Genomic DNA, 21,431 nt, shown 5'->3' on the forward strand with positions numbered 1-21,431 from the left:
GCCCCTCTAAGGCACATTTAGTGGCAAGACTATTTACTCTGTAAAGTGCTGTGGAAGCTGCCAGCGCTATATAAATACTACCTAATAATAATTAATGGAGGCAATGCTTGCTTTGTGGGCAGCATTGTTTTGTCATATACTGGTATAGTATTATAGACAAGACTCGGAACATTTATTTCACATTTTTCTCCTTGCGGACCCAAAGCGCCAGAGCTGCAGCCAGTGCAGTATTAGGCCTCTTGCACACTGCACGCGATTCCGATTCAGATTCCGCTTTTTAATCAGTTTTTACATCCGATTCAGATTCCGATTTGCAGTGTGCAAGGAGCAAACTCAGGGTGCAAATCAGAATCTGAATCGGATGTAAAAACTGATTAAAAAGCGGAATCTGAATCGGAATCGCTTGCAGTGTGCAAGAGGCCTTAGAGAGTCTTGCCCAAGGTGTCCTTAATAGGTGCTGGCTTCCTGTGCCCTCGCCATAGCTCCAGTGGCTCCCGGTCCTCTCCAGTGCAGATGTCGACCTCGCCAGGTCGGCATCTACTTGCAGTCCAGCGTCTGGCTCACGGAATCACACTGACGTTACTCGAACTGTACTGCACAGGCGCAGAACTACTGTGGCTGTGCAGCACAGTCCGGCTGACGTCAGCGCGACTACATGAGCCGCACGTCGGAGCGCAAGTAGGCCTCCTGTACTGGAGAGGACCTCAGGCCACTGGTGGGGAGCAGAGCTGCGGCGAGGGCACAGGACAGCTGGCAGGGGCTGGAGGAAGCCCCAGGTAAGTGGATTTTGTATTTTTAAGCTGCTTGGACATGTCTTTTAAGGAACTACAAGTCCCACAATGCATTGCAGGAGTCTGACAGCCACAGTCATGATTAATAAAGGCAAAGGCATGCTGGGATCTGTAGTTTTATCCCAGCTGGAGAGCCAAGGTTCCCTACTGATGCTTACTATCCGGCCACATGATCTACTAAACATGTTGTTGTTGGTTCCAGGAAGAGTGCTGACCCACCATTACTGTTGTTGATAACACAACACATGTTCCCCATTTCTCTGAGCTGGTTGCTCAACTAACCCACTGAAATAGTTGCAGTCATGCATTGTTTTGAATGCTTAGAGGAAAATGTTTTTAATAACAACTATTTTCCATCCTGTCCAGCCTCACTCCCCAGCCAAACATGTTTGATAAAGAAAAAGTGGAGACCATTGTGACCCTGGAAGGTTTCCAGAATAGCAGAACATTACATAGCGGGTCACAAATAAAACTGATCAAAGCATATAAAGACTGTGGTCGATTTTAAGAAGGGACCAAAGAATTAACTCAGATCCTTTGCTGCCACATATTAAAACAGTGGATTGACCCATATGATTGGTAACACTGTAAGCAGACATGGTGGGACACATGACTTTAAACCAGTTGCCACAGGTCATGATTTACGAAGACATATTTCTCCCCTGCTCTGGAACACCCTCCCTCTACTCATCCGCCACTCATCCACACTTACTCTTCTTAGGTGCAATCTAAACTCACCTCTTCAGGCAAGCATATACTCCTACCTAGGACACTTCAGCCACAGACCACCATTTCTACCATCTCATGCACAGCTTCCCTTTACCTACTGTCCTACCCTTTAACCCTTTAAGCTGTAAACCCTTTTGGCCAGGGCTGTCTTCCTCTTTTGTCTCACAAGGATTAGAGATGACCCGAACGGTTCGCCGGCGAACTTCTGTGGTTCGCGTTTGTGGAGAACCGTGTCCGTGAACTATTCCGAAAGTTCGATTCGCCCCCATAGTGCATGCATCATTAGGGTCAACTTTGACCCTCTACATCACAGTCAGCAGGTAGTGTTGGGCGAACAGTGTTCGCCACTGTTCGGGTTCTGCAGAACATCACCCTGTTCGGGTGATGTTCGAGTTCGGCCGAACACCTGATGGTGTTCGGCCAAACCGTTCGGCCACATGGCCGAACTAAGAGCGCATGGCCGAACGTTCCCCGAACATTCGGCTAGCGCTGTGATTGGCCGAACGGGTCACGTGGTTCGGACCCGAACGCGCTCTGATTGGCCGAACTGTCACGTGGTTCGGGTAAATAAATACCCGAACCACGTCATATTTCCGCCATTTGTCTGTGGGTTTAGCTTTGGTAGGCAGGCAAGGTAGTTCGCGCTCCAGCCACGCTAGCCAGGGTCCCCCCAGTCATTGTGTCGCTGCTGGGAATAGTAGTACACCGCTCGCTCAGCATTCTGTTTACTGCCACTCTGTGTACCTCGCTCAGCCACACTATATAGCATTCTGTTTACTGTTCTGTGTCTGCTGGGAATAGTAGTACACCGCTCGCTCAGCCACACTATATAGCATTCTGTTTACTGTTCTGTGTCTGCTGGCAATAGTAGTACACCGCTCGCTCAGCCACACTATATAGCTTTCTGTTTACTGCCACTCTGTGTACCTCGCTCAGCCACACTATATAGCATTCTGTTTACTGTTCTGTGTCTGCTGGGAATAGTAGTACACCGCTCGCTCAGCCACACTATATAGCATTCTGTTTACTGCCACTCTGTGTACCTCGCTCAGCCACACTATATAGCATTCTGTTTACTGTTCTGTGTCTGCTGGGAATAGTAGTACACCGCTCGCTCAGCCACACTATATAGCATTCTGTTTACTGCCACTCTGTGTCTGCTGGGAATAGTAGTACACCGCTCACCCGCCACTGTATAGCATTGTGCTCTGTGTCACTGCTGGGAATAGTGGTACACCGCTCACCCGCCACTGTATAGCATTGTGCTCTGTGTCGCTGCTGGGAATAGTGGTACACCGCTCACCCGCCACTGTATAGCATTGTGCTCTGTGTCGCTGCTGGGAATAGTAGTACACCGCTCGCTCAGCCACACTATATAGCATTCTGTTTACTGCCACTCTGTGTCTGCTGGGAATAGTAGTACACCGCTCACCCGCCACTGTATAGCATTGTGCTCTGTGTCACTGCTGGGAATAGTGGTACACCGCTCACCCGCCACTGTATAGCATTGTGCTCTGTGTCGCTGCTGGGAATAGTGGTACACCGCTCAGCCACACTATATAGCATTCTGTTTACTGTTCTGTGTCTGCTGGGAATAGTAGTACACCGCTCGCTCAGCCACACTATATAGCATTCTGTTTACTGCCACTCTGTGTCTTCTGGGAATAGTAGTACACCGCTCACCCGCCACTGTATAGCATTGTGCTCTGTGTCGCTGCTGGGAATAGTGGTACACCGCTCACCCGCCACTGTATAGCATTGTGCTCTGTGTCGCTGCTGGGAATAGTGGTACACCACTCACCCGCCATTGTATAGCATTGTGCTCTGTGTCGCTGCTGGGAATAGTGGTACACCGCTCACCTGCCACTGTATAGCATTGTGCTGTGTGTCGCTGCTGGGAATAGTGGTACACCGCTCAGCCACACTATATAGCATTCTGTTTACTGTTCTGTGTCTGCTGGGAATAGTAGTACACGGCTCGCTCAGCCACACTATATAGCATTCTGTTTACTGCCACTCTGTGTACCTCGCTCAGCCACACTATATAGCATTCTGTTTACTGCCACTCTGTGTCTTCTGGGAATAGTAGTACAACGCTCACCCGCCACTGTATAGCATTGTGCTCTGTGTCGCTGCTGGGAATAGTGGTACACCGCTCACCCGCCACTGTATAGCATTGTGCTCTGTGTCGCTGCTGGGAATAGTGGTACACCGCTCATCCGCCACTGTATAGCATTGTGCTCTGTGTCGCTGCTGGGAATAGTGGTACACCGCTCAGCCACACTATATAGCATTCTGTTTACTGTTCTGTGTCTGCTGGGAATAGTAGTACACCGCTCGCTCAGCCACACTATATAGCATTCTGTTTACTGCCACTCGGTGTACCTCGCTCAGCCACACTATATAGCATTCTGTTTACTGCCACTCTGTGTCTGCTGGGAATAGTAGTACACCGCTCACCCGCCACTGTATAGCATTGTGCTCTGTGTCGCTGCTAGGAATAGTGGTACACCGCTCACCCGCCACTGTATAGCATTGTGCTCTGTGTCGCTGCTGGGAATAGTGGTACACTGCTTACCCGCCATTGTATAGCATTGTGCTCTGTGTCGCTGCTGGGAATAGTGGTACACCGCTCACCTGCCACTGTATAGCATTGTGCTGTTTGTTGCTGCTGGGAATAGTGGTACACCGCTCACCCGCCACTGTATAGCATTGTGCTCTGTGTCGCTGCTGGGAATAGTGGTACACCGCTCACCCGCCACTGTATAGCATTGTGCTCTGTGTCGCTGCTGGGAATAGTGGTACTGTATAGCATTTCTGTACTGCCACTGTACTGCTGCCAGTCAGCGTGTACTGTAAGGATAAGTGAAATGAGGAAGAAATCCGGTGAAAGAGGGAGGGGCAAGGGAAAAGGTGTTTCCCCTGACGGTTAACGTACAGGCCACAGGGGAGCACCCAAGAAAACCCACTCAATACCGCCCATGTTGTCCAGGACAACAACCCTCACAAATCCAAAAGAACAGGACCAGATAATTACTTGGATGACCTCTCAAGCGTCCAGCAGTGGGTTAAGCAGCACCAGCACATCACGCACGAGGTCCGAGTCCTCAGCCAGTTACAAGGAGCCAGTGGGCACAAAGCTGACACAACCGGCAGCGACACCACGCACACAACTGCCATATAACCAGTCCGATGAATTACCTCAGGACACAATGGGGTATTCGCAGGAGCTATTCCCAGCCCAACAAACTTCCACCTTTCAAAGGTCAATGGAGGAACAGCCAGAAATGTTGTGCCCGGATTCACAACCATTAACTGTGGGAAATGCACCGCGCACTGAAATACAAGGCGAGTCCGAGGAGGACTCGGAAACCCAAATCCCAGAGCAAGTTGGGCAGGAGGGGTTGCAATTGCAGGAGGTCGGCCGACAAGATCTGGAAGACGACGTTTTAGTGAGCTGCGCAGAGGTTGTTCTGGGGAGCTCTACTCCACGGCGGCGGCCCCCCACAATGACATATGACGAGTTTGAGGAGATGGAAGAGGAGGGTATGGACAATGTGGACAGAGACCCAGATTTTGTTTGTGAACGAGAACATCGCCGTCGTAGCAGCAGCACAGATGAGTCTGTTGAAGAACCCACTGCTGCACGAGTTCGCCTTGTGCCACAAGGTAGGCGGCGCGCAATTTCAGGCACCACAAGCGTGGAAGTTCAAGTGAGAGGCAAAAGAGGAGCAAACAGAAATCGCCAGCAAGGCAGGTGCTCCAAAGTCTGGGCTTTCTTTGAAGACTGCACTGAGGATGTTACCATGGCGATTTGCAAGGTGTGCAAGACCCGCCTGAGCAGGGGGAAAAGTATTAACAACCTCTCCACCACCAGCATGAGCCGCCACATGCTATCCAAACATCCCACTCTGTGGGCAAACTCGGCAGGACAGGGTACCAGCAACACTGCCTCCCTTGGGTTCACCAGACTCACCACCAGACCCGCCTCAGCAGCAGCGGTAGCCCAGCCATTGCATGGTTCACAACATTCACAAACATCAGACGACGCTGACACTGTCACTTTCCGGAGTAGTGCTCTTGAGGTCTCCCAGTCTTCATCAAACACAACAACCAACAGCCCTTCCGTGTGCAGCGCTACGGTTCAGTTGTCTGTGTCGGAGATGTTTGAGCGCAAGAGGAAATTGCCAGCAAATGACCCCCGGGCCGTGGCAGTAACAGCCAGCATAGCCAAGCTTCTGGCCTGCGAAATGCTGCCATATCGAGTGGTGGAGACAAACAGCTTCAAGGGCATGATGTCAGTGGCCATCCCACGTTACGTGGTTCCCAGCGGCTACCACTTTGCACGCTCTGCAGTGCCTGAGTTGCATGAGCACGTGGTCAGCAAAATAACCCGAAGCTTGAAGAATGCCGTTGCCTGCAAGGTTCACCTCACCACTGACACCTGGACGAGTGCGTTCGGCCAGGGTCGATACATCTCCCTTACCGCGCACTGGGTGAACCTTGTGGAGCCTGGCAGCGATTCCTCACCTGCTACGGCGCGGGTGTTGCCCACGCCACAAACAGCTGCACCGCCGTCCCTCCCAGTGGATAACAACAGCAGCACCTACCTCTCTGACTTCTTCTCCTCCAACGCATCTCAAAGCTGTACCTCATCCGGAAACGCTAACCCAGCAGCAGTAGGATCGTGGAAGCAGTGCAGCACAGCTGTTGGCATGCGTCAGCAAGCGTTGCTGAAGCTGATCTGCCTTGGGGATAAGCAGCACACAGGGGAGGAAATTTGGAAGGGAATAAAGGAACAGACGGAGTTGTGGCTGGCACCGCTGGACCTGAAACCGGGCATGGTTGTGTGTGATAATGGGAGTAATCTCATTCGCGCTTTAAGGTTGGCTAAGCTGACACACATCCCTTGCCTGGCGCACGTGATGAACCTAGTAGTTCAGCGGTTCCTGAGGACATACCCAGGCGTGGCCGATCTTCTGTTGAAGGTGCGTCGAGTGGCCAAACATTGTAGAAATTCCAGTACTGCTTCGGGGGCACTCGCCAAGATGCAGGAGCGCTTCAATCTCCCCCACCATCGCTTGCTGTGTGATGTCCCTACGCGCTGGAATTCTACACTGCACATGCTAGCCCGCTTTTGTGAGCAGAAAAGTGCAGTGGTCCAGTACATGACGGTGCAGTACCGAGGCGCATCCGGACAGCTGCCAAGCTTCTGTGGATCCGATTGGGCCAACATGTTGGACCTCTGCCAAGTCCTCCAAAATTTTGAGCAATCCACGTTGCTTGTGAGCAGTGACAACTCTTCAGTCAGCATTACCATACCACTGCTGTGTTTACTGAAGAGGTCAATGTTGAAAATCAAGGAAACAGCTGTCATGATGAAACTGGGGGAATCTGAAGGAGAAAACGATCAGCGTGATGGTACCAACATCAGGCCATCCGCCTCAGGGAACGCTGGCCCCAGCAGCTATGACGAAGAAGAGGAGGAGGAACAGCTGGAGTTGGAGCAGGAATTTCATGCCACCACTGACGAGGGCCAGAGCGGTGCACGTTGGACTTCCACAATTCAGCGCGAATGGTCAGCAGAAGCAGACCAGGAGGAAGGTGACGACTATGATGCATCACAACAACTATCACAACGCTCACAAGAGGATGATGAGGATTCTGGTAGGACTCTGGCACACATGGCTCAATTCATGCTAGACTGCATTGAACGTGACCCACGCATTGTGCGCATTTTGGACAACACCAATTACTGGGTTTATACCCTTCTGGATCCACGGTACAAACACAATGTTCCAAAACTGCTTGAAGAAAGAGTCAGACAGGTCAAAATGGAAGAATACCAGCAGGCCCTTGTGGAGACTTTAGAGAGGAGATTGACATCCTCCCCCTCCTCTAGCCAGTTGTACGCCGACAGACTGACTTCCGCAAACCCAGGACGACCAGGAGGGCAGCAAACAACGCAAGCCGCAACTAGTGCCCAAAAGGGAATGGTATCGGCAGTGTCCTTGGAGTGGGAAAATTTTCTGACACCCATGCAGCAGCAGCCCACTGAACAGCAAGCGTGCAGATCCACCTCCAACACCGATCGCCTGGAGAAGATGGTCAAGGACTACATGTCAGATGACGTAGCTGTGTCGAACAATCCATCTGCACCCTTCAACTATTGGGTATCGAAGCTAGACACCTGGCACGAACTGGCAATGTACGCAATAGAGGTGCTGGCTTGCCCGGCAGCCAGCGTTATGTCGGAACGCTGTTTCAGTGCTGCCGGAGGCATCGTCACAGATCGGCGTATCCGCCTCTCCACAGAAAATGCAGACCGTCTGACTCAAATTAAAATGAATCAATCCTGGATTGGAAATGACTATGCAACACTCCAGGACCCCAACCAAGTAACATGACCAATAAACATCTGGGATGGTGTAGCGTTTCCGGTCCCTGTTTATTGAACCTCTCATCTGTATTACATTTATGACTACATGGCGGCAAAAAGCATTGCTGCTATATCCGCACGCTTTTTGTCCTCATGCAAGGCCTGGGTTGTTGTGTCTCACAAAGCGTGGCCTTCTCCTCCTGCGCCTCCTCCTGTTCCATCACGTCTGCTGCTGCTGGGTTAGCGTTGCCGCGTGGTCCCTGTTTATTGAACCACTTATCTTTATTACATTTATGACTGCATGGCGGTACAAAGCATGCTATCCGCACGCTTCTTGTCCTCATGCAAGGCCTGGGTTGTTGTGTCTCACAAAGCGTGGCCTTCTCCTCCTGCGCCTTCTCCTGTTCCATCACGTCTGCTGCTGCTGGGTTAGCGTTGCCGCGTGGTCCCTGTTTATTGAACCACTTATCTTTATTACATTTATGACTGCATGGCGGTACAAAGCATGCTATCCGCACGCTTCTTGTCCTCATGCAAGGCCTGGGTTGTTGTGTCTCACAAAGCGTGGCCTTCTCCTCCTGCACCTCCTCCTGTTCCATCACGTCTGCTGCTGCTGGGTTAGCGTTGCGGCGTGGTCCCTGTTTATTGAACCACTTATCTTTATTACATTTATGACTGCATGGCGGTACAAAGCATGCTATCCGCACGCTTCTTGTCCTCATGCAAGGCCTGGGTTGTTGTGTCTCACAAAGCGTGGCCTTCTCCTCCTGCGCCTCCTCCTGTTCCATCACGTCTGCTGCTGCTGGGTTAGCGTTGCCGCGTGGTCCCTGTTTATTGAACCACTTATCTTTATTACATTTATGACTGCATGGCGGTACAAAGCATGCTATCCGCACGCTTCTTGTCCTCATGCAAGGCCTGGGTTGTTGTGTCTCACAAAGCGTGGCCTTCTCCTCCTGCGCCTCCTCCTGTTCCATCACGTCTGCTGCTGCTGGGTTAGCGTTGCCGCGTGGTCCCTGTTTATTGAACCACTTATCTTTATTACATTTATGACTGCATGGCGGTACAAAGCATGCTATCCGCACGCTTCTTGTCCTCATGCAAGGCCTGGGTTGTTGTGTCTCACAAAGCGTGGCCTTCTCCTCCTGCGCCTCCTCCTGTTCCATCACGTCTGCTGCTGCTGGGTTAGCGTTACCGGTCCCTTTTCCTGGAACCTCTTCTCTGTATTACATTTATGACTGCATGGCGAAAAAAAGCATGTTACCTGTGCAAAGAAACATGACATTTTCCACATTTAAAAGACAGTTTTTCCTTTGAAACTTTACAATCAATTTTCTCAAAAACTATAAGCTCTTTTTCAAATATTTTTTTTCCTCTTGTACCCACTCCCAAGGTGCACATACCCTGCTAATTTGGGGTATGTAGCATGTAAGGAAGCTTTACAAAGCATGAAAGTTCGGGTCCCCATTGACTTCCATTATGTTCGGAGTTCGGCACGAACACCCGAACATCGCGGCGATGTTCGGCGAACGTTCGCGAACCCGAACATCTAGGTGTTTGCCCAACACTATCAGCAGGCACATTGTACCCAATCAGGCTACACTCCCTCCTGGAGCCCTACCCCCCACCCCCTTATAAAAGGCAGGCAGCGTCAGGCATTGGACTCACTCATGTGCCTGCAGTAATCAGAGAAGGGCGAGCTGCTGCAGACTCTCATAGGGAAAGCTTAGTTAGGCTCTTGTAGGTTTGTTAATTTGCTCCTTGCTGATTCTTATTGCTAAAAAAAGCACCCCTCAACAGCTCTTTTGAAAGCTAATCTTGTTCTTGTGATCAATTTTTTTTTTTGTGTGTGGCCCACTTGCATGATGTACAGCCCTGTCAGTCAGTCGCAGCTGGCCTTTGGCCCCTTAGTGGTGATTACTACTGTGCCACGTGCAGATTTGTAATACCCATCACTGCATATACCTACCTGTTGTTCACTTCAGTGCACCCACCTACCTACGTGAGCTCACGCAGTGTCACTGTGCCTGTCCGGTACCTGTCTGTGTGTGACAGGTACACATTATAATACCCATCACTGCATATGCCTACCTGTTGTTCACAGTGCACCCACCTACCTAGATGAGCGCATGCAGTGTCACTGTGCCTGGCATTTGGTTTCAAGACTACTCCTCACGGTTTAGGGCCCCTAAAATGCCAGGGTAGTATAGGAACCCCACAAGTGACCCCATTTTAGAAGGAAGACACCCCAAGGTATTCCGTTAGGTGTATGGTGAGTTCATAGAAGATTTTATATTTTGTCACAAGTTAGCGGAAATTGATTTTTATTTGTTTTTTTTTCACAAACTTGTGACAAAAAATAAAATCTTCTATGAACTTACCATACGACTAACAGAATACCTTGGGGTGTCTTCTTTCTAAAATGGGGTCACTTGTGGGGTTCCTATACTGCCCTGGCATTTTAGGGCCCTAAACCATGAAGAGTAGTCTAGAAATCAAATGCCTTAAAATGACCTGTGAAATCCTAAAGGTACTCATAGGACGTTGGGCCCCTTAGCGCACCTAGGCTGCAAAAAAGTGTCACACGTGGTATTGCCGTACTCAGGAGAAATAGTATATTGTGTTGTGTGGTGTATTTTTACACATACCCATGCTGGGTGGGAGAAATCTCTCTGTAAATGGACAATTGTGTGTAAAAAAAATCAAAAAATTGTCATTTACAGAGATATTTCTCCCACCCAGCATGGGTATGTGTAAAAATACACCAAAAAACACATTATACTACTTCTCCTGAGTACAGCGGTACCACATGTGTGGCACTTTTTTGCACCCTAAGTGCGCTAAGGGGCCCAAAGTCCAATGAGTACCTTTAGGATTTCACAGGTCATTTTGCGACATTTGGTTTCAAGACTACTCCTCACGGTTTAGGGCCCCTAAAATGCCAGGGCAGTATAGGAACCCCACAAATGACCCCATTTTAGAAAGAAGACACCCCAAGGTATTCCGTTAGTAGTATGGTGAGTTCATAGAAGATTTTATTTTTTGTCACAAGTTAGCGGAAAATGACACTGTGAAAAAAAACAATTAAAATCTATTTCCGCTTACTTGTGACAAAAAAATAAAATCTTCTATGAACTCACCATACTCCTAACGAAATACCTTGGGTGTCTTCTTTCTAAAATGGGGTCATTTGTGGGGTTCCTATACTGCCCTGGCATTTTAGGGGTCCTAAACTGTGAGGAGTAGTCTTAAAACCAAATGTCGCTAAATGACCTGTGAAATCCTAAAGGTACTCATTGGACTTTGGGCCCCTTAGCGCAGTTAGGGTGCAAAAAAGTGCCACACATGTGGTGTCGCCGTACTCAGGAGAAGTAGTATAATGTGTTTTGGGGTGTATTTTTACACATACCGATGCTGAGTGGGAGAAATATCTCTGTAAATGGACAATTGTGTGTAAAAAAAAATCAAAAAATTGTCATTTACAGAGATATTTCTCCCACCCAGCATGGGTATGTGTAAAAATACACCTCAAAACACATTATACTACTTCTCCTGAGTACGGCAATACCACGTGTGGCACTTTTTTGCAGCCTAACTGCGCTAAGGGGCCCAAAGTCCAATGAGCACCTTTAGGCTTTACAGGGGTGCTTACAATTTAGCACCCCCCAGAATGCCAGGACAGTAAACACACCCCACAAATGACCCCATTTTGGAAAGTAGACACTTCAAGGTATTCAGAGAGGAGCATAGTGAGTCCGTGGCAGATTTCATTTTTTTTTGTCGCAAGTTAGAAGAAATGGAAACTTTTTTTTTCTTTTTTTTTTGTCACAAAGTCATTTTCCGCTAACTTGTGACAAAAAAATTAAATCTTCTATGAACTCACCATGCCTCTCAGTTAAAACTTTGGGATGTCTTCTTTCCAAAATGGGGTCATTTGGGGGGTATTTATAACATCCTGGAATTTTAGCACCTCATGAAACATGACAGGTGGTCAGAAAAGTCAGAGATGCTTCAAAATGCGAAAATTCACTTTTGGCACCATAGTTTGTAAAGGCTATAACTTTTACCCAAACCAATAAATATAGGCTGAATGGGATTTTTTTTAATCAAAAACATGTTTGTCCACATTTTTAGTGTTGCATGTATACAGAAATTTTACTTTATTTGAAAAATGTCAGCACAGAAATTTAAAAAAAAAATCATTTTTTTGACAAAATTCATTTTTTGATGAATATAATAAAAAGTAAAAATCGCAGCAGCAATCAAATAGCACCAAAAGAAAGCTGTATTAGTGGCAAGAAAATGAGGTAAAATTCATTTAGATGGTAGGTTGTATGACCAAGCAATAAACCGTTAAAGCTGCAGTGGTCTGAAAAAAAGGCTCTGATCCTTAAGGGGTTTTATGACTGCAGTCCTTAAGTGGTAAAAGGATACCTAAAGTAACACAGAACAGCCAGTCAATATGCATTGCTTAAAAGGAAATAAATACGTCAGCCTCTCACTTCCCTTTAAGGGCTGATATATGTGTTTAGCACCTTTCTATGAAAGGGGAGTTTCATACTGAGATAGGTCCTTGGCTCACCTGAAGTCAGTAATTTGCAGAAGCTGTGTGTGAATCCTGTGAGTCACTCAGTAATAAGGAATAAGCTGGGCACCCTGACAGCGCTGCAGAGAAAGGGGGCAATGTTTGGGTCATGTCGGCTGTTGCGCTCTCACGTGCTGCATTCCTGACTCATTCCAGATGTCTATGATGGGGAAAAAAATCATCCAGACATGATTCAGTGTACAAGAGGCTGCAGAACGCACAGGAGCCACTAGTGAGGGGCTGAGCGAGCAGCTGTACTCTGGAGACCGCACACTCCACCACCATGTACCTGATACCCTGCCTGATGCTTCTCTTCTATAACTATGTGGAGGCCAACTTCACCAGCAGGTGGCACAGAGGTAAGGAGTATCTGTATATTTATTCATTTATTGGATTTATAATATATATATATAATTTAGTATTTTTATAGCACCATCTTCCGCAGCGCAGAGGGACTCACAATCTAATCCCTACCATAGTCATATGTCTATGTATGTATCATGTAGTTTATGTATCGTAGTCTAGGGCCAATTTCAAGGGGAAGCCAATTAATTTATGTGTATGTTTCTGGGACGTGGGAGTTAACCAGAGGTCCCGGAGAAAACCCACATAGACATGGGAGAACATACAAACTCCATGCAGATAGTGCCCTGGCTGGGTTTTGAACTGAGGACCCAGCGCTGCAAGGCAAGAGCGCTAACCACTATGCCACCGTGCTGACCGAATATGATACTCGCCTATGGACAGGGAAGGCTCTGGATCCTATAGAGCAGTGTTTCTCAAACCTGTCCTTGTGACTCCCCAACGGTGCATGTTTTGCAGGCAACCTCAGCTATGGATCTATAAGATCCAGAGCCTTCTCCCTCCAAAGGTATCTGACTTATTTTATTTATTCACTAAGGATTTGATTTAAGGTAACCAAACACTTATCGATTTTTCCTGTCGATTCCTGGCGGATTCTATCACTCCAAACGAATCTGCTAGAAATTGATTCCCCAATAATCCACTGATGGAAGATATAGATGGGCAGCAGAAGCAGATCGAGGGTCTACAGCATTGCACTGCATTGAATTGTACAATGCTGTTTTTTAATAGATTTTTACTCTGGAATCAATAAAAAAAATCTATTCCTAGTGAGTTGATGGATTCGATATCTCTCTGATCAGATTGGATCTGACAGGAATCTATTTGATGGTCGAATCTGTGGGCCATCTAGAAGTGTATGGCCACCTTTACTGTACCAATGGTGGTAGTTATATCACATTCTAGACAGTTTTATTTAGTTCTTTTGAGTGTTCACAAATTACAAACTGCTGTTTTAGGTTATTGTTTTGACTGTGAAGTCTTTTATTAGGATGCCTTGTGAGCCAAAAACCTCATAAATAAACATGTGGTTATAAGCAGAGTCAGTGTAAATATGGACTTGTGTTTCTTATTCATACCAAAGAACTATTTTTCATTTTTTTTATTTAACTGCTCTCAGTGAAGGCAGTGATGTTTTCCTAGAAGGTACTCACATAAAATACAATGTTTCATAAATTACTGTAAACAAGTCTCTTGGTACTGTAATTTATAGAGTTGTCTTCAACATAGCCGGCCTTTGACCTGGCCGCTCGGGGCGCCAGCTTCCTAGGGGGCGCCTATAGCTGGTTGCCTATACTGAGGGCACCTACACCTGATTTCCTATATTGGGGGCACCTATAGCTGGCTACCTTTACTGAGGGCACCAACACCTGGCTACCTATACTGGAGGCACCTACGCCTGGCTACCTATGGGGGGATGGAGACCTTCAACGGACTTCTTATACTGGGGGCACCTATACTTGGCAACTTATATTGAGGGTACTTACACATGAGATCCTATACTGGGGGCATCTATACCTGGCTACCTACCTATACTGAGTTTGAGGGCAATTTTTTGGGGGGGCGCACTGCGGCTATAAAGCGTGGTACGAATTGTCGGTGCTGTGCTACCATTCTAAATGGGGTAGGAGGCGGCTAACTGTCCCACTGAATGTTTTTATTAATATTCCTGAAAGGTTCTAGCCTTCATTTTTAAGTATATTCAGGATAATGCACTCTTTCCATCCATTCATGGTTATTAACAGTATTTTTTCTATTATACGTATGTGACTTGTCACAGAGATCTGAGCATTTGTGTCACAACATCAAAAAGGTTGGGAACCACTTCCCTAGGAGATATCTCAGGAGAAAAGGTGAATTGCATATGGGCGTGTGTGTGTGTGTGTGTGTGTGTGTGTGTGTGTGTGTGTGTGTGTGTGTGTGTGTGTGTGTGTGTGTGTGTGTGTGTGTGTGTGTGTGTGTGTGTGTGTGTGTGTGTGTGTGTGTGTGTGTGTGTGCGCGCACGCGGGAAGAGGATGAAGGGGGGGGGGGGGCACAATAATCAGGTTTCGCTCAGGGCACTATGAAACCTAAGGCCAGCCCTGGTCTTCTATATGCAAACCACGGAATGTTCTTCACCAGGGATGTGCTCACGAGTAATTACGAGTAGCTAGCTACTTGAATTTGTGATTCTAATGAGGCTTAATTGCCTCAGGGCCCGCTTCCACTTGTTTCGCCGGGAAAATCGCGGCAAGGAATCCGCATGCGGTTGCGGTTTCATTGCCATTTCTATGCTGATTTTCGCGCGGAATCACTTGCGGTTTTCACAACGCGATTTTAACCATGTCAATGCCGGCATGCATTGACATGGGTTTTTAAACGAAAACGCACGTGCAAACGCCGGGAAAACCTCAAGACTAAAATGTTTGCGGTTTTCCTATTTAGTTACATTACAGACGAATCGTGTGCAGCGTGCGAATTCTGATGGGTCTGCCGTGCAGATTTTTTCTGCACGACAAACCGCACAGAATCACGCAGAAGTAAAAACAGACCCATCCACTACTATTGCTGGTGCGAATCTGCATGCATAAAACGTATGCAGATTTGCTGTAGTGGAAACGGGCCCTTAGGTGTGCGGCAGGGAGAGAGGGGGTTGATAAATTAGATGCCCGCTGATTCTATGCGTATCACAGCCTTGCACGCGTCCAACGGGCCACGTACCGCGCACTTCCTCCTTCCTTCGCTCACTTTCTTTGTGGAACGCGTCCCATTGGACGCGTGCGAGGTTGTGGTAAACATAGAAGTGGTGGGCAGCTGGGTAATTAACCTCCTCTCTCCCTGCCACACACCTGGGGCAATTAAGCCTCAGAATCACAAATTCGAGTAGCTAGCTACTCCTAATTACTCGTGAGCACATACCTATTCGTTACTGAGAGTTCTGTGCACAGAGAGTGATAGTGCTTGCTTGGCAGTTGAAAAAAAAAGCCTTTATTTCCCACAATGCAATGAGGTTCACAGACAGAAAACTGTCAGGACCTTGGTCTTGACATCACACTGTGGGAGGGTTTTCACCACAATATCAGCCATACAGAAGTCCCTGATGATCTATTCAAGAAAAGGTAAAGATTTAATGTAGGAAAGGGGGTATCAGCTACTGATAGGGGTGAAGTTTAAACCTGGGTTTAAGGTCAGGACAACTGAAGAGAGATGTATATGGAGGCTGCCGTGTTTATTTCCTTTTAAGCAATACCAGTTGCATGGCAGCCCTGCTTATCCTCTGCCTCTAATACTTTTAGCTGTGGAGTCTGAACAAGCATGCAGCAGATCAGTTGTTTCTGACATTAAGATCTGACAAATTAGCTGCATGCTTGTTTTTGTTGTTTTTCAGACACCTCTGCAGCCAAATAGACCAACAGGGCTGCCAGGCAACTAGTCCTCTATAATAAAAACCCCTTTGTCTCTGCTTCCCAGTGTGTGTGTGTGTGTGTGTGTGTGTGTGTGTGTGTGTGTGTGTGTGTGTGTGTGTGTCATATTTTGTGCCACTGCGCATGTGCAGGGAGGGATGCAGAGACTAGGGAGAGCTGAGGGATGACGGGGCCAGAAGGGGCGGGCGTGTGTGCGGTGACTGTGCGGCGGTGGTAGCGGTCACGGGGGAGGATAAGAAGAAAGGGGAGGAGAGGGAGGCGGGGTTTCAACACAGACCTAAAGCCTGTTTTTAAACGGGCTTAGGTCTACTAGTATTAAATAAACTAGTAGGAAATAAACATGGCAGCACCATAATCTTCTCACTTCAGTTGTCCTTTAAGTTCCTCTTTAAGAATGAATGGAGGAAGAGGTCTTTCTTCATCAGTTCAATGAGATCTCAGTTTAGACCAATTGAGATTTCTAAACTGTACTACACATGCAATCGAATGATGAGATTTCAGAGAATCACTGAGATTTGGTACTCTACAAATATCAGATCTGTGGGTTGAACCTATGCTGGTTATGTGATATATCTGTAAAGTGACCTGTTTTAGTTAACACAATAGAGACTCACCTGTAGAGATGTCGCGAACGGTTCGCCTGCGAACTTTGGGGGTTCACGTTCGCCTGCATCAGGGGAACTTTTGCGGAAGTTCGATTCGCCCCATAATGCTCTATTGAGCAAAACTTTGACCCTCCATATCACTGTCAGCAGACATATTATTGCCAAACGCACTTGTTTCACTGCTGGAGACAATCCCACTCTCCCTCCTCCAAGCAAGGTCCTTATACCATTTGACTCAGTTGTCTGCCTACACTAATTAGTTATGGGACAGCTGCTACACACTCTGCTAGGGAGATTTTAATTAGCCTCTTGTGGGTCTCCCACCTCCCGGAGGGAGGAGGGTCTCTTCTGCCAGGGAATTATACTATTTTAAAAACCAGTATACATCATACCATGGCTGGGACTCAAACCCAGCTCTCACTGTGTGGTGGGCAAGTCACCCTAACCACTGTACCACTACAGTAGTAAGTGAAGCTGGCCTAAAAATTACCATTTATGCTCAATGCAATAGAAACAGGTTGCTTACAGGGAACCTGAACTGAGAGTGATATGGATGTTTCCTGTAAACACTACCAGTTGCCTGGCAGTTCAGCTAATCTTTGTGACTGCAATAGTGGCTGAATCACACCCTGAAACAAGCATGCAGCTAATCCAGTCTGATTCAGTCAGAGCACCTGATCTGCATGCTTGTTCAGGGGCTGTGGCTAAAAGTATTAGAGACACAGGATCAGCAGGTGATTCAGGCAACTGGTATTATTTTAAAAGGAAAAATCCATATCCTTCTCCGTTTAGGTTCCCTTTAAGGATTTGTAGCATAAAAGCCAAGTCACATTGGCTGGGATTTGAACCTGGGTCTTACTGTGTGGTGGGCATGCACCCTAACCCCTGTACCAACTGAAGCTGGCCAAAAAAAATACCATTTATGCTCAATGCAAGAGAAAAAGTAGACAAGACAAATAACATTTATATCACACTTTTCTCCTGGCGGACTCAAAGCACCAGAGCTGCAGCCACTAGGGCATGCTCTATAGGCAGTAGCAGTGTTAGGAAGAGAGAGAGATATGAATCTACCTGGCTATCTGGGGTTCTCTTTGGACAACTGTTGAACACAAAAGAGAAGGCCATGTCTGGCTACATATCTGTAAGCAGTGGCTGCATGGTGTAATGGTTAAGGGCTCTGCCTCTGACACAGGAGACCAGAGTTCAAATCTCAGCTCTGTCTGTTCAGTAAGCCAGCACCTATTCAGTAGGAGACCTTAGGCAAGTCTTCCTAGCACTGCTACTGCCTATAGAGCATGCCCTAGTGGCTGCAGCTCTGGTGCTTTGAGTCCGCCAGGAGAAAAGTGTGATATAAATGTTATTTGTCTTGTCTACTTTTTCTCTTGTATTGAGCATAAATGGTAATTTTTAGGCCAGCTTCAGTTCGTACAGTGGTTAGGGTGCATGCCCACCACACAGTGAGACCCAGGTTCAAATCCCAGCCAATGTGAGTTGGCTTTTATGCTACAAATCCTTAAAGGGAACCTAAACGGAGAAGGATATGGATTTTTCCTTTTAAAATAATACCAGTTGCCTGAATCGCCTGCTGATCCTGTGTCTCTAATACTTTTAGCCACAGCCCCTGAACAAGCATGCAGATCAGGTGCTCTGACTGAAGTCAGACTGGATTAGCTGCATGCTTGCTTCAGGGTGTGATTCAGCCACTATTGCAGTCACAAAGATTTGCTGGACTGCCAGGCAACTGGTATTGTTTACAGGAAACATCCGTATCACTCTCAGTTAAGGTTCCCTGTAAGCAACCTGTTTCTATTGCATTGAGCATAAATGGTAATTTTTAGGCCAGCTTCACTTACTACTGTAGTGGTACAGTGGTTAGGGTGACTTGCCCACCACACAGTGAGAGCTGGGTTTGATTCCCAGCCATGGTATGATGTATACTGGTATTTAAAATAGTATAATTCCCTGGCAGAAGAGACCCTCCTCCCCCGGAGGGAGGAGGGAGGTGGGAGACCCACAAGAGGCTAATTAAAATCTCCCTAGCAGAGTGTGTAGCAGCTGTCCCATAACTAATTAGTGTAGGCAGACAACTGAGTCAAATGATATAAGGACCTTGCTTGGAGGAGGGAAGGAGGGAGGGAGGGTGGATCCTCCAGCAGTGATGTTTATTTCACTCAATCAGGTGTGCCTTCAGGTTTTAGAGCTCTTGAAACATGTTTTATATCATTTTTCTAGCCAGGAGAATTTTTTAAAATTTTCAAATTTCGCCTCCCCATTGAAGTCTATTGCGGTTCGCGAACTTTTTCGCGAACCGAACCTTTCGCGGAGGTTCGCGACATCTCTACTCACCTCCTCCAGGCTTTAGCCATTTGAGCTCCCGCCCCTGTCTGTCTTCTCCAGCGCAGCTTGTTCTCTACTTCCTGATTATCAGATCATATTCAGAGGTGGTGCTTCAGAAGACAAACGGGGGACCTCTAGTGGTTGGAGTCTGGAGGTGTTGAACCACTGTTGTAAACCCCAACTGTGACCTGCTGCTTGTAACCCAGCATATAGGGGGAGCACAAATGGGGGGTCCGAGGAGAGGGAAAGGGAGTAGAAGTGTGTTCTCCTTCCCTGTGTCCCGGGTCCTCATGACAGGGAGGGCTAGCCTAGGACCTCTCCAGCCTCTGACTGACAATGCTTTGTGCACTGTAACACGGTGTGGCTCAAAGTTTATGAACAAAAAGAGAAAACCGAGAGCCCAATATGGTGTAGTATGTTAAGATAATTAGTCTAGTGGTTAAGTGAGAGAAATTATACTCACAAACATGGGTTACCATTCAGGCAACCACTATAAAGGCAGGTGAGGAGATTAGGCCTGTCCTCACTCATGGCTAAGACGTCGCTCTCTGTAGAAAAGAACCAAGATAAGGGGTAGCACTCCCCTCCACCAGGAGTGGACGCAGTGTATTTAAATGTGGAACAGAGGCGCCAGCAGGATAAAAGTTCATAAAATCTTTAAAAATACTTAGGAGGAAGTGGTGGGCTTGCCTCCCAGAAACAGACAAGAGATCCTGTATAAATCAATACATTTATTATACGGTACCCCAAACAATAGTGCAACGCGTATCGCAGGTCAAGCCCGCTTCATCAGGCAAAAATTGGGGACAACAGGAGATCTGTGGTAACGACTTTAGCGCCTCAGTGAGTTTTAGTTAATGAACAGTTCACACCTCATCAGTTGCGATGTAACAGATTCTATTGGTACAATGCCAATGCAGAACGCGCATTGCGTTGTTAGAATTGCACGCATTGATTCCCACAATATTGGTCAATGAAGTTGCCATTTGTTCATATGTTTCCTTTACATCCCCTGCCACCTCAAATATTAATTGTCATTGCATTATGTGTTTGTTATAACACAATGCAAATGCAATCCAACACCCCATGCTTAAAGAGGAACTTTCCAATGACAGGTAGAGATGAAATCCGCACACCCGCAGGTAAAGTCCAAGGGTTTTTATTTAAATCCAACTCACAAATATAGTAAAAACGGCTGAAACGTAAAGCCTCTCATATTTCCTTCATGTTTCTCCCTGAAGTGCCTTGCCACACTGCTAATGCTGTCTGTCTTCCATGAGGCCAGATTATAATGTTCGGAAATTCTCTGTCTTAAGCAACGTGTGGTGCAGCCCACATACTGTAGGCTGCAGGGGCGCCGCGAGGCACCAAGCAGACCACGCGGCCGCTTGGGGCCTTAAGGTCTTAGGGGCCTCGACGGCTCCGTGACGTCGGCGTGACGTCACTGTTTTCCCGCAGTCCCGCGGGGCTGGCAGAGCAGAGCAAGGCTACGGGAAGATGGCCGCCGCCGAAGCCCTGCTCTGGAGACTATTTATGCCTCCAGTACAGGGCTTCGGGTGGCCATCTTCCCGTAGCCCTGCATTCAATCAGCGTGGGAGATTGGAGGAGGGAGGGAGCTCCGTGGGAACTGCGCGCCTGAGGAGCCAGCCAGGAGACGGGGAGAGAAGACTTCTGTCAGTGTCAGCCTGCCAGGTGAGTAAATTCTTTTCTTTTTGCAGCTCTAATTGCGTTTGATTTCTGCTGAACTGTTCCCTAATTGTGTTTGATTTCTGCTGAACTGTGCCCTAATTGCGTTTGATTTCTGCTGAAAATGTGCCCTAATTGCGTTTGATTTCTGCTGAAAATGTGCCCTAATTGCGTTTGATATCTGCTGAAAATGTGCCCTAATTGCGTTTGATTTCTGCTGAAAATGTGCCCTAATTGCGTTTGATATCGGCTGAAAATGTGCCCAAATTGTGTTTGATTTCTGCTGAAAATGTGCCCTAATTGCGTTTGATTTCTGCTGAACTCGGCCCTAATTGCGTTTGATTTCTGCTGAAAATGTGCCCTAATTGCATTTGATTTCTGCTGAAAATGTGGCCCAAATTGCGTTTGATTTCTGCTGAATTGTGGCCCAAATTGCGTTTGATTTCTGCTGAAAATGTGCCCAAATTGCGTTTGATTTCTGCTGAAATGTGGCCCAAATTGCGTTTGATTTCTGCTGAAAATGTGCCGTAATTGCGTTTGATTTCTGCTAAA

The 21,431-nt window shown here is 47.3% G+C and overlaps 1 protein-coding gene across 1 annotated transcript in view; it reads left to right on the forward strand.

The window, feature by feature from the left end:
* The first annotated feature begins 12,693 nt into the window (after positions 1–12,693).
* Positions 12,694–21,431, forward strand: part of FAM180A (family with sequence similarity 180 member A) — a 70,318-nt gene continuing 61,580 nt past the window's right edge. Inside the window, exon 1 of the mRNA XM_068272999.1 lies at positions 12,694–12,843. Coding sequence (XP_068129100.1) covers positions 12,768–12,843 — 76 coding nt within the window. The 5' untranslated portion in view covers positions 12,694–12,767. The remainder of the gene's footprint in view (positions 12,844–21,431) is intronic.

The sequence above is a fragment of the Hyperolius riggenbachi genome, chromosome 3 (genome assembly GCF_040937935.1).
Source record: "Hyperolius riggenbachi isolate aHypRig1 chromosome 3, aHypRig1.pri, whole genome shotgun sequence".
NCBI lineage: Eukaryota > Metazoa > Chordata > Amphibia > Anura > Hyperoliidae > Hyperolius > Hyperolius riggenbachi.